We start from the raw sequence: 18,234 nt of genomic DNA, 5'->3' as shown, positions 1-18,234 counted from the left end.
GTCTACCATTGAATTTTATAAAGTAAATCATAGTATAAGTCACTATGCTTCTTGCTTCTATATAAGTATAATGATTTTCTGTGTCCTGGTCTTTCTGAATCGTATCTCCCACAGATTCCAGGAGGACAGCCCTGTTGTGATCCACCAAGCTTATTTTCTCAGCCCCTTAGACAATAACATTAGACTACCTGCCTTTATTTTTGGGATTCTGCTTTCCCCACCTCACTTTCTCTTAATTGTCCTCCTGAATACCTGAAACTGGATACTCTGGAATAATGAACGTCCACAGCGCTGATTGCCCTTGCGTTTCCATCAGATCTGTGTCTACTAAGGACGGGTGCGACCCTTCCCGCCTCTTTGCCCGGTTCCTGTCTCAATGCAAGTGTACCTTCACCATCAAAACTTTCGGGGATGGTGGGGTGGGGACTTCCTTGGTTTTCCAAGGAAACTTAGGTAAAAGGAGGGCCAGGGGGATGGTATTTTTTTTACTTTCCTCACAATCCAGAAAAGAAAAAGGATATCCTTTGGGCTGCCACAACTCCGATCTTTAATGCTGATAAAATATTTCCTTTAAAAAATAAAAAAACAAACTTCTAGGAAAATCATGCAACTTTAGCTTGGAAGTCAAATCTATTCTAACCTTCACATTAAAAAAAAAAACTGAGAGTTTTATTTCTCTTTCACTGGGAATTTTCTTCTTAACAATTCTAACAATTCAGGTCTTGCTACCAGAGGCGAGCTGGTCCGCAGGTTTCTTTGCAGGCTGGCGAGGAAGAAGGACTACAGGATCCAGAGGTCTTTGGAAACTCCAGCAGCTCCAAGCTTGTTGGCTACTAGGGTTTCCCTGAGGAGTGACGCTTCGAAAACAAATTCTGATTGGTCAGGCCTGAGCTGAATTCTCCATTTATGGACAGATTGCCCGGCCCGAGCCGAGGCTGAGCCAGAGGAGTACGGATTAAGTGGTTGAAGAAAGAGAAGAGAACCAGGGGAACTAGGCAGGCACACAAGCTGAGCTCATCGGACTCATCTAGGCGGTCGGCGATCACCAGATCCAAGGGGACCCCAGCCCTCTGCAGCATGCACTCCGACTGCTGAATCGTCCCGGTCTCGCCCTCACCTAGACCCGCGAATCCTGCCTGGATGGAGTCCCCCCTGGGTTCCCATTGGCTCCTGTGAGTGCTTGGGTGTCGGGAGCCTGTTTTTGGCGAGGGGAAACAACTTTTGAAGTTCGCCCAGAGATTGCGTTCCAGTCCCAGCTCCCAGGCAGCCGGACCCGGCAGAGGAGAGACCGCGGCGCGAGTCACCATGGTGAGTTGACTGAGCTGCGTCTCAGGACGCCGATCTTGAAAAGGGGCTAGAAGTCCAACGAGGCACCCACCTTGGGCGCGCTGCCCAGGCCAGGGGTGGAGAAGGTGGACGCAGGAGTCGGCACGTTGCGAGCTCTGATTTCCTGCTACTTTCGGTAAACCCGGGCTCTGGGAAAAGGCTCGAGGGGCCAAAGAAAACTTTCTTTCAAGTCCTTTTCTGTGTCGCGAAACTTTTGTGGCCGGGTTGCTATGGCTGCCAGCTGTCGGAAGCCAGAGTTCGGGCACATCTGGTTTCAGGGGCACGGCAACGGGAGGGTTCCCTTTCTCCCTGCTGGAAAGATTGGGGCAGCTGCCTGTGCCCCTCTGGTCCTAACCATCCCGGGCGAGGTTCGCTGGGACTTTTTCGCCGCAGTCGACCCGCTGCGCCCCCTCCCAGCCCCACCGTCCCCCTCCCGCCCGCTGGCACCAGCGCAGGCGGCTCTCTGTCCTACCCTGCACTGGTCGGTGGCCGGCAGTGCCCGCAGCTGTCCCTCCTGGCATCGAGCGCCGGTGGAGGCGGCCCGGCCTGCCCTGGCTAGGGACCGCGCGCAGCACAAAGGCAGGCGGGGGCGCCAGGTAGGGCGAGCACCTGGCGGCGGGCGCAGAGCGAAAGTGATCCGGGCGCAGGCTGGAGCCACGTTGGCTGGACCGGCGAGACGCGCTGGCCGCTGGGGTCTTTGCGCCCAAGAGGCCGAGTAAACACCGCCCGTGGAGGGCCCCACCCCTTCCCAAGTGCGAGGTGACCGAAACTCTTGAGTTTGCACGCCAAAAGTCCTCAGTTGTTTTTTTTTTTTCAAGTTTTTTTTTTTTTTCCTTTTTCCTTTGGCACTTTGGAAACACGGATTTGGCTGCCGCTTTCTCTTACCCGTTTGTAACTTTTTCGTTGCCCCGAGTCCCCAGCCTGGCCACACTCCTCCTCCCTCCCAATAACCTTAGCCACATCCCTTGAGCTTTGGTGTGGTGTAGTTTTCCTTCCGAGGCACAAAAGCAAGGACTCTATTTTCAAGAGATTGGCAGTCCTTCAGAAAAAGAAAAAAGAGTTCTACAAGGCTTCATAGTTTCCACACTTGCCTCTTTTCAAAGAGCCCTGCTTAGGTGGATGAACCGTCTTCGGATTCGTGGTTGTTTAATGACTGTGAAAGTGAAGCTAAGTCAAAATGATACTCAGCACAGCTCTCATTTAAAAATCTATATCCCACATGACCGGTTTGAAGGACTCTAGCTAAGGCCCATCAGAGCCTCCATATCAGCCCAACAAAAACAAACAAAACCTTTAAAAGATGCCCTGGACCGAAGCTTTACTTTTTACGTAGTTCAAATCCATGTCACCTTTGCTCCTAAGAGAATACTTTATCTATAAATAAACTCTCTCCTCCGATTTAAAGATTTAAGCAGTCAGCCTACCCCAAATTATTTTTGGAACCCCCACAGAAAATCATTTAAGTTGATTGTGTATTTGGGCGGAACTACTTAATTGGGCATCAGGCCATGTGAATTTAGGCAACGTGAGATAGTTCGAGTACTTTAGAATTGCTGTAATTATTTTCCATGGTTCAATATTTCTAAAAAAAAAAATCAATGTGTTTATGTCAAAAGCTTCAACAATCTTGCTGAATTTAACTACTTCGTACCTTGACAAATTAACTTTTTCTCATTTAACTCATTTTTCTTGTTGGGCAGACCAAAACATAGTTGGGGGTGCATTTTTGGAGACCTCAGAAATGTCATGGTCAATTTGGTCAGTTTGCTGTTGAAGTAGATGGTTGGTCTGTGGATGTATGGAGGCATGTCTTAAAGTAGAGTCCTCTCCAGAGTTGACTTATCAGAGGACAGAGTGTGACTTACCTATTGATGGCTCCCTGCCATCAGCACAAATGGGCATGTCATGGGCCTCCGGGAGACTCTCTGTGCATCAGATAAGGTTGCTGAGGACACAGTTCACTGACAGAAAAGTTGAAACTGCTGGCTGTTCTGAAATGAGAGATGTGCCATTGATAGATCTCCCCAATCCAGAGTCATGTGGCCAAAATTTTAATGAGTCTTTCTTCCCTGACTTGAAAAATTGTTTGTTACATATGTGATGTCTCCTTAGAACAAAGCATCAGCATCTTAAAAAATGAGAAACTCCAGTTATAATAGGTCTAATATTTAAAGTTTACGTAAGAGTCCATCAAGCCAAAAGAAGCTTCATTTTTGTGTTCCACATCGCCTGGGCCTGCCCTGTGTGTCTCTCAGCTGCTTAGAACAGGAAAGGAAGGGACATCTCCATCAGTGGGTGTGGCTGCAAATGAGCCTGGAGCAGAGGTCCTTGGCCAGGCATGGGAAGGGCACCTGTACTGGTGTGTGTGTGTGTGTGTGTGTGTGTGTGTGTGTGCATAGTTTCTTTGGAAGACTGCTAGTGCATTAGAAAAGTTCTCCACCTGTATCCAAGGCCCTACCAAGAATTATTCACTTGTGACTCATAAGGAAGACTGTCATTTCTGAATCATGAACACAATGTACAATTTGTAATTCACTTCATATCTTCCTCCTGAACACTCACTTTGGGACACTTGTTCATCTTGGGAAAACCAATAACACTACTAGCAATAGTTCTTCGTATCTTCTTTTTCAGGAGGCTTGAAGAAATTAAAAACAAACAAAACAAAGAAAAACCCTCTGTATATCTTCATAATTTAGTGAATGTCATTTAGGAGAGTTTAAAAATCTTCTTTGGGGGCTGGGGTTGTAGCTCAGTGATAGAGCACTTGGCTAGCCCAAGTGGGGCACTGGGTTCAATCCTCAGCACCACATTAAAAAATAAATAAATAAAGGGTATTGTGTCCATCTACAACTTAAAAAGAAAAAAAAAGTCTGCTTTGGCTTTAATTACCAGTAATATACATCTAAGTTTTTCTTCATAGAGAATGCCTTTCTCGCAATCTGCTAAGAAAGTTATCTTTTGTGGCCATGACCAGAATGAATTGTCTGATGGGCCCATGATGAATTGTCTGATGTACCCACATAGCCCTGCTATATGTTTTGGCCCCAGAATCTGGGATTGATGGGATTTCTGTGAATTAAGTATGCAGAAATATTTGCATAAATCTGAATTGACTGTTATCTCAAAAAAAAAGGTCTAAGATATTTTCTCTTTTCCTTACTTGTTACTTTTGAATAAATTGTAGATATTATGCATACAAATACATAAAAACAGAAACATGATAGATAGCTGACCACAGGTATGTTCCTTTGGGTGAGGCCTGATATATGTTTATAAAGTCTGGAAACCATTTTGAATATGTTTTCTGGGAAGATAACCTAATTCATTTCCACTGATTGGTTTATCAGATTGCTTGAAGTCTCCTAGCCAAAATAACTCAATCCAACAAAACAAAAAGGAATGCGATAAAGCACGGAAGGTTTGATGGAGTCAGGGGGTTAGGGAAATAACTGAAGCCCAGGATATTACCCTGGGGCAAGTGTGTATGGGCCATCTTAGTGGAAAAATCTATGGCCAGCTCAGAGCCTCCCCTCTTTGGAGAGAAGCCCCATGGGGCAGCAGATGGAGAGAGATGGGTAAGTGTGGGAAGCAGATATTTGCAGAAGGTAAAGGCCAGGCCATCTCTTCCACTGTTTTGCTGGGCTCTATAGCTTTCTCAGTGGTTGCAAACTCCAATGTCAGGATATAGTCTGGTGGGGGGCAGGGGAGGTCGATCTCTAGAAAGTCAATATGGAATGCCCCCTCCCAAGAACCACCACTACTTGACCCTGGACCATATAGTTCAAATGACCATATAACCAAGTTATTTTGCTTTTCAAGAGAAACTGGAAATCCAGGTTTTTATGCTAGATCTGCCAATTTTTAAAAGTGTTCTGCTATCACTGAAGGACCAAACAAACTCACCTGTAGGTCAGCTTTTTGCAGCCACTATTGTAAATCTCAGTGTGGTATCTGGGAACCACGGCACTTCCTCCCATTCACTCACTAGCAGGAATATCTAAATTTTAGCCACATATGCAGCAAATGACTTTAATATTTACTGATAAGTCCACAGCCTCTCACAGTCTCCCCAAAGAACTGGACTTGCCTGGTATTTTCTACCCATGGAATTTCTAAGCTACTAAAATGGAAAATCTTCATGCAGCTGCTACTATTCGTAGCTATCCAAACACCAGTTAAGATGGTTTTGTGAGTGGTGAGGCTGCAAATTGAACTTTTCTTTCTTACCCTTCAACTCCTTCCTGCAGTGAAAATGTCATAGCCCTCTATGTTGCATGATGGCTCCTTTTATCACTCCTTTCACAGCTGAATCTCTGAGTTTGAGATCTGTTTCAGGTCCTTAAGATTAGTGAGTGAGCAGCAGGGAGCATTTTTATGACTTGGAATATGTACCTAGTTAGCATGTGCTCATGTGAGACTAAATGAAAGAAAGAACATGTAGTCCTTTGCATTTCCTGATGAGATGAGGACTGGGTCTCATTACTTAGTAAGAACATTTGAGAGTTCCTTTCATCAGCTTCAACATGCGAAATATTTTGAAACCTCTATACAAGTGCATGGTATTATGAGCTTCACAGTGGGTACTGGGAATTGGACCCAGGACCTTGTGCATGCCAGGCACATGCTTTACCTCTGAGCTGTGTTCCCAGCCCCTAATATAGGTTTTTATTATTTACCTTGCTTGAACTTGATGTTTACAAAGTAGATGAGGGGTTAAAGATTAAATGCCCAAGGTATTAAAAATAAACATCTCAGCGTTGTAAGCACATTCTATAATAATGGTAAACAAATTGTGTTTTGAATTTCAACTTCAGAATTTATTTTGGCAGAGGCAAAAGGTTTTTGGGTATTCTAGTAGAGCTTTTTATTTTTTTAAAACATATTTTTATGACAGTCACACTTGAGAGAAGAACTAGAAGAGCTTTTCCTAAAACAATGGCAAGCCTTAGAACTTACACTGTATATGCAAGTGAACTTGGCCCTCCCTTCTGAGTTGCTATCATGGGAACAACGTCATTGCCATTGTTCAAAGCACTTTTGAATGGTCATTTATGAGCTACATAAGAAAATCTATTTTTTTACTTCCTTTCTAATCTAAAATGTTAGTGCCCCTCCTGATTATCCATCTTACTCACCAGATTTTTACCAAGTCCCTTTTAACTGTTTCCAGAAGTTATATTCTGCCTCAGAGTGGGGAAAACTAGCCCTACTGAAGATGTGCATTATCATGTAGAGGGAGCCGTGGAGGACAAACAGGAGGTCCTTTTTTCAGGGAACTAAGTATAAAAACTAACCTGAAGGAGTTCACACTCTTTAGCATCTGGAGTTCTGATGTGTGATACAAAGTCATAGTACTTTATAATCATTATCTACATTGTAGAAAGTAAAACATATGTTGCATTGTACAAAAAGCCCAAAGAGAGCTTAGGAATTCTGTCCTAAACCCTTTTGTCTGATTTCATAAAGAGGTCTAGAGCTGGGTTAATGATTTCTGAAGTCTCATAGCTGGTTTTTGATGAACAGATGACAGACTACAAGTTTTCTAATCTCAGCCTAAAAAGACTTTTGTCACCAAATGGGGGTGGGATTAGAGTCTATTTCCTTAAGAGTCTAGATATGACCAGGGAATTTTCTTTCTGGAACTCTTCAAGAAGGCCTGCTCCAAGATGGAAGATTGTTACTTATTTTCTGATTCATCACTGTATCAGCTTTAAAAGATGATAAGACATAAATTTAGAAGAATTCACTCATCATTATGCTCCAACACAATAATTATTTTTATATCTTTGGATTTCCTTCCAACCTATCCAAACACACTGTTTTTACATAGTTATAATTATGGGGCAACTATATTATCTGTGCTCAGTGTTTTTCCACTCGTTTTATAAATCCTTTTCTATAGTAACCATATTTATCATATTTTGGTGGCAGGATTGTAATCCCATGTAGCCTGATTGCTTGAACTGAAGATGTCCTCTAGAAGTATGCACAGGTGAAAGTTCCCCCTTGCTCGTACTAGAATTGCTGTGGTCAGTAGTGAACTGCTCAGCTTTTTGGTGTGGAGTTGGAGCAGGATGGGTATATGCTCCACATTCCTAGGTCCCTGCCCTAAGGTGTGTAATGAGGGTGGACAGGCTTACCCACATGCCGGAAATACTAAAGGATGGCCCAAGAGATGCTCTTTTGTTTTCTTTGCATGTTACTGCTGAGAGATGCTCCAGGGATGTCACAGTTTTCAACCCAGTGTAAAGTGGGGGCAGGAGGAGTTGGTGTCCCTGAGGTGCTCTAGAGATGGTGGAAGAAGCCATGTACCTGAGTTGAAACTCTCACTGGCCCTGTAGGCCTTTCTTGGAGGATGCTGGTGCTTGTCCATGTCTCTGGTGCTGAGGCTTCCTATCCTGACCACCAGATCCTAGGGCCTTAGATGTGACTAATGCTAGATTTGTGACCTTTGACCTGGGGAAGGTCCTAGGCAGGGCCCTATTTGGGGCCTGAGTTGCTGCCACTATCCTCACTATCTGAATACACACCTACATGACTCAGGCATCTGGAGTGCAGGGTCAGCCATCTTCCTTCTTTGGAGCTTCTGATGTGGGTACCACCTCATCCTGCTTGCTGCTGCAACCCAAGTCTGTCTTCTTTACCAGGACCAGGCCTGACATGCCTTACCCAGCTTTTTGCTTTCCTCTTGGTCTTTGGGTCCTCATCTAAGGTGGTGGCAGGGTTTTGCAGGAGAACCAGCCAGGGTGGGTGGGAGCAGCCTTGTCCTCTGAGTCAGAGTCCTCAGCAGTCTTCTTTTCCTGGCTTCTTCCACCAAGGCTGCCCACTCTTCCTCCTTTTGCTTTGCGACTCCTTCTTGTGCAGGCGGTGCCGCCACAGCATGGCATTGGAAATCCAGGTCAGCCTGCTTCTGATTTAAGTTCTTAAGCTCCTGCAGATTCTTTAGGACCTCCGTCTCCAGCTTGGAGTCCTTGGTCTCATCCTTTGTACCCTCTTCTTCCCCAGAAGCCTCTCACCTTGGAAGTTTAGCGTGGTTCAGTGCTCCATGGTATAGTATTGAAAGTGATCTCTGCCAGGCAGCAGGTGCACTAGATGTAGAAGCAGAAGATGGGCAGGTGTAGGCAGACCTGGTTGTGCCATGCCTTTTTTGTGAATGTAGCGTGTCTTCCTTTTGTAGATGTACTACTCTGTGTGTCTTATACCTTGTGTTGAAGAGGGCCACCAACTGGCCCAGGTCTTGCTGGTTTCTACATAGATTGAGTCTGGGAACCTTGAAGGGTCCCCTCAGACAAACAGCATCTGTATAAAATCTTTCACTCCAACATCTTTGCTGCCAATTCACCTCACAAGCACCAGAGAACTGGCGAGGCTCCATGTATATCCAGCTTCTCCAACAGTACCAGCACTTCCGCAATGTCACTTCCTTCTGTTTTGATTATTGGCTATAGCATACAGAACTTGCCATTTTCATTGATTGTGATTCTATCCCATCCATCAAGCTCCAAGACCTTTTGTCTTCTCTCCTGTGTTGCAACCTTTGTAGTGTGTAATAAAAAGTTTTAGGTGCCGTCTTGATTTGGAGAACTTCTATGCAGGTGCTTCTTCCCCAAATAGTCAGTTGCTGCTGATTGTTAATCATTGTGACTTGCCATGGCTACATGGCTGCTAGTTTGTATGTTCCTTGTCATTCATTCTATTTATTCTTTCCTTTCCTTTCCCTCCCTCCCTTCCTTCCTTCCTTCCTTCCTTTCTTTCTTCCTTCTTTCTTTACTGGGAATTGAATCCAGGGATGTTCTACCACTGAGCTACATCTCAGCTCTTCTTATTTTGAGACAAGAGCTTGCTAAATTACTGAGGCTGGCCTTGAACTTGTGATCCTCTTGCTTTAGTCTCCCAAATTTGTGGGATTACAGGTGTGGCCACCAGCTGAGCTCGTTCATTTTTTTACTCACCAAATATGTTTTAAGCTTTATACACACACACACACACACACACACACACACACACACACACATACTCTTACACTGGACTCTGGGAAGCCATATATTTTTCCCATGCCTTCAAGGCTCACATGGGGGTCGCTGATGTTTTATTTGTTTTATATATAAAAAAATAAATCCAAAGTAAATATGATAAAATAGTATCATAAATTCTAAGCAGTGTGTAAATAGAAATTTCTTTATTATTCTTTATGATTTTAACATCTTTTTCCAATTTATAAAAAAAAGAATGCATATAATTATATGCAATTCTTGATATAATTTCAGAGGTTCATAAACCCCTGAAGCCCATACAATATCATTCCATAAGTTGTACCAAATATTATTTTTTAAGATGAATATTAGGGTGAATGTTCAATTTTGGATCTATGTCAACTTATTTTAACAACAGTTGACATGAGATTGAATCCATAGTAAGTTCCATTAAGTGTTGTATAAAAGTTCATTAGGGGATATATCCCAGGATTTTTAATATATCTTAGCATCTCTTAGTCGCCCTTTCTTAATCTGTTATATGTGTTAGCTTTTTGTGTAACAGAACATCCTGAACCTGGGGGCTTAAATAAATCATAAAGATTTATCATTTCTCATGATTTTGTGTATTGGCTGGCCAGTTCTCATCCAGGCTGGCTCATCTGAGCTCTGTGGTCAGCCAGTGGCTTGGCTGGAAATGCCTAATCCAGGATGGCTTCACTCACATGTTTGGTAGTTGGCCCACTTCCAGCTGGAGCAATGGAGATGAATTGGCCATGTCTCTCTTGTCACAACAGGCTGGTCTTGGCTTGTTTACATAGTAGTGGTCACACCACAGGATCACCAAGAACGACCAGAGTGCAGACTCCAATACGAAAGCATTTTTTGAAGACTTTGTTTGCATCATGCTTGCAGTTGCCCCCATTGACCAAAGCAAGTCACATGGCTAAGTCCAGAGTCAGTGTGGGAAGGGACTACATAGTTCCCCCATTTCAGCCTTTTCTCTTTTCATCTTTCCTTAATTGAATGAATACCTTGAGGCAGGAATAAATTCAGTAGTAGCTCCAGTTACCCAGGCTGATCTTTGGAACTCCTGTACATGGCAGAGAAGCCACTCTGGCTCTTGATAGGCCACTGCTGTCTTACCAAGACATGAGGAATTTGAGCTCCAGTCTAATTCTACTCAATCTGATTCTAAAGTTGCTATGTTTTGTTGATGAAAAGGTAAAAGCAGAAGCTATAACAACAAAAAGAAAACAAAAAGAAAAATAGTTTTGTGAAAATAACATTTAACTAAGCCATTGAGAGAACAATGAGTCATGCCAAACCAGACTGGGCTAGATGTCCTTTTGGACCAAAGGGTGGAAGTCATGCCTTCCAAGATGGGGACAAGACTTCTTCCTTCCCAATTAGTGCTTTTTAGCAAGCACTGATTGTCCATGTGGAGAAAGACCTTCCTTACACAGACCAAAAAATACATTTTTCCCTTGGTTGAAAGTCATGTCTTTTAGACTCTAAGATGATTCTTAAAATAACCCTGTGTCAGTTCCATATTCAGTGAGCCACAGATTGTGCTATCTGTGGGCTCAACAAGATGTGAATTGAATAGGATTAATTTAGCTTTGTGCACAGGACTCCAAAAATCCATTAACCTACAGATCTTTCACTTTGATATATCCTCTCTTCCTCTGCTCTGTCCTGTCTCATTTAAAATTTCAAAAGTGGAGAGAAAACTAATCTTCCAACTTCAGCAATCAACAGCTCATGACCAATCTTCTCTGTGCTCAGCTTCCACTGGTTTAGTTTGAGGAGAATCCTAGATATCACAGCATTTCATCCATAAGTAAACATATTACATTGGCATCTAAATGAAGCAAAACTTGTTACTAACTACTCTTTGGCCTAGAAGAGAAGTCTGTCTCAGAGAACAGAAGCTAGTAGTTTTCCTTTGACTTTTAATGGTAGAGCCTTGTATTAGAGACTAATGTAAACATCTCTGGTCATTGAGGGGACTTTGCATCTTCAGGAGGATCTAGTAATGATATCTTGGCATGCGGGATAGGACTGGCTTCTCCCCTTACAGTCCTCACACTATTCAGGCACTACCTTTAGGTGCCATTGGTAGGGTGAGTTCATGGTTATCAGCCTCTTTATTCCTCCTCATCTGAATTGTATCATGGTAATGGCTGTAAAGACAATATTTGTTTCTTTCAATAATCAGATGACTTTAAATATAGAATGTCAAATCTGAAATATCCTAGAACTACTTGCGGGGGGTCTGTGCAAAGTCTCCTGATCTGTACTCTAGGAATCCTGGTCCTAAACCTGCTTTTATGGGGACTGCTTAAAAATCAAACATAAAACAACATTAGAGAGAAGGGAGGTTGAAAGTGGTAAGTTGAAATAATTTTTTTGTTAAAATTCTCAGAGACATTAAACTAGTAAGTTGATGTGCAGCAATGGTAGGTATTATGTGCTGGGCTGACAACTAACTTGATTTTTTCAGAATAGTAATGAAGCATAAAAAGAGTCACAACATTGATCTTGTATTTCGGTCATTATATTCTCCTGTAATCACAAAGACTTCAGGTATAAATCAGGTGCATGAAATTTTGACTTTATGTAAATAATTGAAAGTCCTTTATTTCCCTGGTGAGGATCTATCGACATTCATCATAAAATTAATATTTACTAATTGGGGGCACTCATACCTGTTTCTGTGCTTTGTTTCTTCTACTGAGAACTAGATGTAAGAGGGTAGGAAAGCTGGGACCACCTCTTCTTTCCACTTCCTTCTCACCACACCCCAACCACATCCTCCCAATAGGGTCCCTTCTTTCCCCACAAGGCCTCTTCCCCATCCTCCACTTGAAGCCTACCTCTGGAACCCGGAGGACTGAGAAGGAGGACCTCTGGAAAGCCAGGAAATAACCTGCACCTGCTCAGAAGTGAGGAAACAGCCAAGGAAGGGGACTCTCTCCTCCTTTCTCCAGCGCTTTCTATCCTCCTCCATCTCACCAACACGTCAAGCATTGTTCGGCAGAGACAATGAGGCACTGTCCTCTTTGTTTGGGACTATGAATCAGAGTCTCCAGTGTTTTGCAGCATTTGTATTTTCATATCATTGGCAAAGGTGCATTTTATATGCTTCAAATATAAGGCGTGGTGAATCGCAAGATTCCACCCTTTGCAAAGTAAGATGGCTCTGCCTCTGCAGCGTAGCTTCTTCAGCCTCCCCTTTACCTTGGCTCTTACCCGGATCTTCTGTCCAAGTGGAATCACTTGCCCTTCCCTCATAGACTTGGATGTTCTTGTGTCTGGCTGGAATCTATTTCCTCCCCTTCCCCCATCCAAGTCTAGTTCTCCTTTTAGGCTGGCCTCAGTTCTACCTTCCTAATCTCATAGTTAAAGTTATACCCTTTAAATCTTGAGACACTTTATGATGGTTTGTGCACTTTTTTTTTTTTTCTGATTAAATCCTTTTCAGGTGGAGTCCTTTGTTATTGGGTTCTGCCCTGTTGTTTTGTGACTTGCCATACTAAGGGTACAAGACTTGTTTAAAATTTAATAAAATTATGGCATTTGCAGGTAAATGGATGGAGTCAGAGAAGATAATGCTAAGTGAAGTTAGCCAATCCCAAAAAACCAAATGCCAGATGTTTTCTCTGATATAAGGAGGCTGATTCATAGTGGGTTTGAGAGGGGAAGCATGGGAGGAATAGAGGAACTCTAGATAGGGCAGAGGGGTGGGGGGGGAAGGGAGGGGACAGGAGGTTAGCAAGGATGGGGGAATGTGATGGTCATTATTATCCAAAGTACATGTATGAAGACACGAATTGATGTGAATATACTTTGTATACAACCAGAGATATGAAAAATTGTGCTGAATGCGCGTACTGAGAATTGTAATGCATTCTGCTGTCATAGATAAATAAAATAAATAAATAAAATTTAATGGGAAAATGCTTGTATTTCCTTCTGCTCTGTGTAGGCAGACATTCTTTAAAACTGCACCCCACATCGTTGTCCTGAAGGACAAAAGTAGAGTACAGAACTGCCGACACAGTGAAGCACTCTCAAGATCCACTCCAAGAAACCGCGGCTTCTAGTTACTCCATTAATGGAACAAAAGAGGAGGAGTGAATTGGTGTGAATGCCCCGTGGTTCAGATGGCACTAGAGCCTTTGATTTTAGTTGGTCTGATGCATAGGTGTCTCTCCTGACTTGGTTCAGCTCACCCTTTGGGAATATGGCTTGGTGAGAACAGGGAGAATACAGAGGAGGACACTGAAAAGGGCACCTGGAAGCCATGCCACTCATCCACGGAAGGCAATAGAAAGCAGCCTGACATTGGGATGCTTCTGTTGCCAAGCAGCTATAATGTTGAAACCTGGGCAAACTCCTTCCCCTTATCACTGTTGAGGAATCTGCAGGGAAGGATGGTTCTCTCAAAAGGGGGAATCTATTGTATGTGGGTCATTGATTTTCACAGATGTGAATATTTAAGAAATAGGCAAACAGCACACGGAAAGATGGAAGGAAGAATTGGAATGGGATTTTGCCTAGACAGTACCACCCCTCCCACACTTGAACTCTGCATTCTGGGCAAGTCCTCTACCAATTGAGTTACAGCCCAGCCTAACAACATGCTCTCTTATTGCTTATGGTTTTGGAGGGCAGAGTGAATTCAGCTGTTTAAAATTCATAGGGAATCCAGAGACTAGTGATGTCCAACTAACCCTCATGAAATCTTTGAACGTGAACTCAAATTGGGAGATTTGCACTTTTTGAGCTTTTTGCCATGTTTTCCATGAGCTGATAGGTGAGGTCTTCTGACTCTTACAGAAGTGTAAAAGAAAGAGACCCCTATGTGAATGGCCAGAGAGAAGTAGGGTAGTTTATAGATAGCCTGAAGAACCTGGAAAGACATCTGATCTCCAGTTAGAACATGTGGGGTGAGGGAATGTGAGTGGCTTGTTGACCAGAGTGGAGAGGGAGAGACAGGCAAGGTAAGCTGAGGCCCACCGGCTAATGGGAGGCTTGGGGGTGATATTAATTCATTAGATATTTGTTTACTGTTTTGTCCTTGGCTGCAAACTTCTGAAGAGGACAACATGGCTCAGTTTGACATTACCAGTACCTGGCACAATGTTTGCTATGTGTTAAGATGGGCAACTTCACCAAGTAAACCAAACGCTAGACCAAAAGGACCTGGAGGGCTCCAAACCTTCCAAGTCCACTTGGTTTGCAGCAACTCAGCCTTCAATGAATGAATGATTGGTGACAGTGAATTAAAGTAGACAACTAATTGTAAACTGGAAATGTTTTTCAAAGATAAAAATAGCCCCTTCAGATAAAACCACACTGAGGCTTCCTTTCGAGTTTTCTTTTAATAGAACAGGATATTAACCCGGTGTGGCTGCAGAAGGAAGCTGGGTGGGCTAGAAAGCTTCTGCATCTGACTCTTCCTCCCCCTTCCTTCCACCCCTTGCATTGAGAGGCTAAGTGATTGCCCCAGCCTGCATAACCAGTCCGGACTTGCACCCCGCCCCCCTCAGGGGTGGTGCCTGCTCTCAGCAGGCAGAAATGGAAATAAACTTCACCAGGGCCCCTCCACTCCAAAGTTCCCATGTCTGAACTGAACTGTTCCAAATTGGGGGCTGGCTTGGTGGGGAGGCAGCAGCCTGTGATCACTAGTTATGCCATCCAAGGCCACTGTGACTTTGACCCTGAACTGAAGGAGTGGTCAGGCTATTTTTGTTGATATAATGGGTCACTGCCAGATCGACGGATAAAGAGATTTTCCTTGTTCAGCTATATAGAATGTAAAAATTTCTGGCAAAGTTTCTGTTCTGGCAAAGACAGAACCCTAACCCTAACCCTTTGTTTTTCCTTCAGTGAACTAACCACTCACCTGCGCAAATGGGATCTGGTGGTGGCCTCCCTCGGGCAGGAGGCCGAGTCTCAGGAGGCATGCTAATGGCTTAATTGTTTTGTTTATTCTGTTCCTCCAAATTCCAGTAGCTTCATTTGCATCAAGAGAACTTTTCCTTGTGTCTTGGCATTTCCTTTGGTTTTGAATGGCTCTTAATGTTTTTGGAAAGGTTGGGGGAGCTCTCTGTAGTAGGTGTAGCTTTCTCTCAATAGGGGTTTTTCTGGCTGTGGGGTAGAGAAAGGAAGCTAGAGAAAGGAAGAAAAAAAATTTAAAAAAATTATATACAGTCTATCCACACAAACTACAGATTATTTTGGAACCTGATATTTATGATGACATTTATGTTTACATACTTTAAGTTTGGGGGTTAAAAGATTAATGTATACAAAGGAATGATGATATTTAGCCAGAACCCTCTCTCCCCCCCAAAAATGGCACATTTATGGAGCTGTTGTTTGCTTTTCAAAACGTAGAAATGATTCGAAGGTTTGTTTCTTCGCCCATGACAAAGAATTCCAGGTGTAAGACTATTTTGGTTCATGTGGGATAGGCGTTTTAAAAATTTAAGTATAAAAGAGATGTTTTGGATCAAAGGACTTTATAATGCCCTAGGACAGCAGTTTTTAATGCAGGGTGAAATCTGACTTTTTGGAAGAGATGTGAAGGTTAAAGTTGCTGAAGTCCTCTGAGGTTGGTAAATCTACAGGTGTGCTGGCCTCTTTGGGAAAGAAATGCTTCCATTCCCTGAAAACTAGGGTTTGGGAATTTCAGAGTTGCGAAATCATGCGGTAGATCTTAATGTCATAAATCACTCAAACAAATACAGGATAAAGCTATTTTGGGAAATGTTTGTGATTATGCAGGATTACATGGGGATAAAGAGCTTCCAGTGGCTCCTCCCATTTCTGAGGGTGTTCTGTGCTTTGCATTCTTGATAATTTTCTCTGGAAACTTCAGAGCTTTTCAGAGGCTGGATAGGCTTCTGAGCATTTAAACAGCTTTCCATAGCGTTGAAAAGAAGAGCCTCTGTCTTTGGAAGTAAAAAATTACTGAACACTGACTTTATATTGTCCAGCATTTGTTCACCTTTGAGATGGCTATTATTATTTCTCCTGGTTTACAGAAGAGGAAAGAAACGAATTAGGCAACTTGTACCAGGTCACCCATTTGAAAAATGGTAGAGAAGGAATATAAATTCTGGGTCACCTGAACTTAAGGTCAATTTTGGAGAGGCACTGTCTATTCCAAGACTTGTCCAAATTGGGGGTCCAGGGACTAGCAGTGTGGGCTCCACCTGGAATAGTATCAGATATGCAGAACTCCAGCTCCCATCCCAGATCTACTGATTCTGAGTTTGCATTTTCCCCCAGGTCCCTAGGTGATTGCAAATGAGCACGTAATCCAGGCAAGATAGCATGACTCCGAACATGCCTCCGGAGGAAAACCGATGTCCCTCCAGAACATCATTTTTCAGGGACAAGGATGCAGCCAGATGTCTCCAGCCTTTAGAAATCCAACTAACCAATCATATCTAATTATACTGCTCAAGTAAAAATTTAAGAGCAGTTCTTCAACATGGACTTGTGGGAATTTTTTTCTCGGGCAGTTCTGGAGTTAAGCTCTCCTTGGCTGGATGCACAGAATAGGTGATTGTATACAGCATGCTAGGAAAACTCTCAACCTAGAATGTCTCTTCCATGGCTGCTGTTAATGCCAAGGTTTCTACCATTAGTGATCTTTCCAAATTAGTCTATCCAGTCTTCTCCTACAGAGGCCAAGAACAAAATTTGTCAGTCCAGAGAAGCAAGGCAGAACAATCCAACCTGGGGAATATCAGCAGGATGAAAATAGAGAAGGGCTTTGGAAAGAGCCCCACTTCCAGAACACCCTAGTCCTGGATGGTTTTCCTTTTACTTACTTACTTACTTACTGTACTGGAGAGTGAACGGAGGGGTACTGGACCACTGAGCTACATCCCCAGACCTTTTCATTTTTTAAATTTTGAGACAGGGAACTCACTAAGTTGCAGAGGCTGGCTTTGAACTTGTGATCCTACTGCGTCAGCCTCCCATATAGCTGGGATGACACATGGGTGCATCACTGTGCCTGGCTGGTATTTTTTTTTTTTTAGAATTTCCACAGGCATCTGGGCTGGATGTCTCCCTCCCTCTTTTCTTTTCCCTGCTGACCTATTGCCTCCCAAGCCCTGCGTGTCTTCCCAGGGCTCTCCTTTCTTGTTCACAGTTATCACACCAGTTTAAATCTGTATTGTGCCCTGGGATCATCACAAGGGTCTTTTAATAGATCATTACCTTCTCTCTCTAATTCACAGAAACAGTGTGGATAGAATTAGCATCATGGTACTATCCCTTTCACTCAAAAAATAGACTACGAAGGCTGGGGCTGTAGCTCAGTGGTAAAGCATGTGGTGGTGCTGGGGCTGTAGCTCAGTGGTAAAGCATGTGGTGGTGTGCACAAGACCATGGGTTCAATCACTAGCACCAAAACCCAAAAAACAAAACAAACAAAACCCCCAGCATTTCTGTCCCCATTAAACCTGCTCCATCCACCTCTATTTTTCAGTAATCCTTCTGGTGTATGTAAACTACATGGTTTAGACGCCTTGTCCCTATTATTAACTTGCACATAATAAGTTCTCAATAAATGTTGATTGATTGATTGATTGAATGAATGAATGAACTGATTCTCAGGCTGATGTTTTATCGCTTGCCCAAAACATAGCTGCTAGTCATTTTCCATGACTAGACTTCCCTTCTCTTTCTTGCCATTTATCTGAATCCTTAGAGGCCCAACTAAAGGTTCATTTCCTGGAAACCTTTGATTTTGATCATAGAAGGGATCATTCCTTTCAAACCTCAGTCCTTATCATGGAGGTATTGAGTACTAAATCACGTGGAATCTAGCATTGTCATCTGTGTACGGAATCTTATGGCCTAAATAGACTGTAAGCCCCTTGAGGTCCAAAACGATTTACAT

General features: G+C 43.2%; 1 protein-coding gene across 1 annotated transcript in view; it reads left to right on the top strand.

Annotated features, from left to right (window-relative positions):
- The first annotated feature begins 892 nt into the window (after window positions 1-892).
- Myo1e (myosin IE) overlaps window positions 893-18,234 on the top strand; it is a 191,121-nt gene continuing 173,779 nt past the window's right edge. Inside the window, exon 1 of the mRNA XM_026384866.2 lies at window positions 893-1,308. Coding sequence (XP_026240651.1) covers window positions 1,306-1,308 — 3 coding nt within the window. The 5' untranslated portion in view covers window positions 893-1,305. The remainder of the gene's footprint in view (window positions 1,309-18,234) is intronic.

Source organism: Urocitellus parryii, chromosome 6 (genome assembly GCF_045843805.1).
Source record: "Urocitellus parryii isolate mUroPar1 chromosome 6, mUroPar1.hap1, whole genome shotgun sequence".
NCBI lineage: Eukaryota > Metazoa > Chordata > Mammalia > Rodentia > Sciuridae > Urocitellus > Urocitellus parryii.
This window is presented reverse-complemented; position numbering and strand designations above follow the sequence as displayed.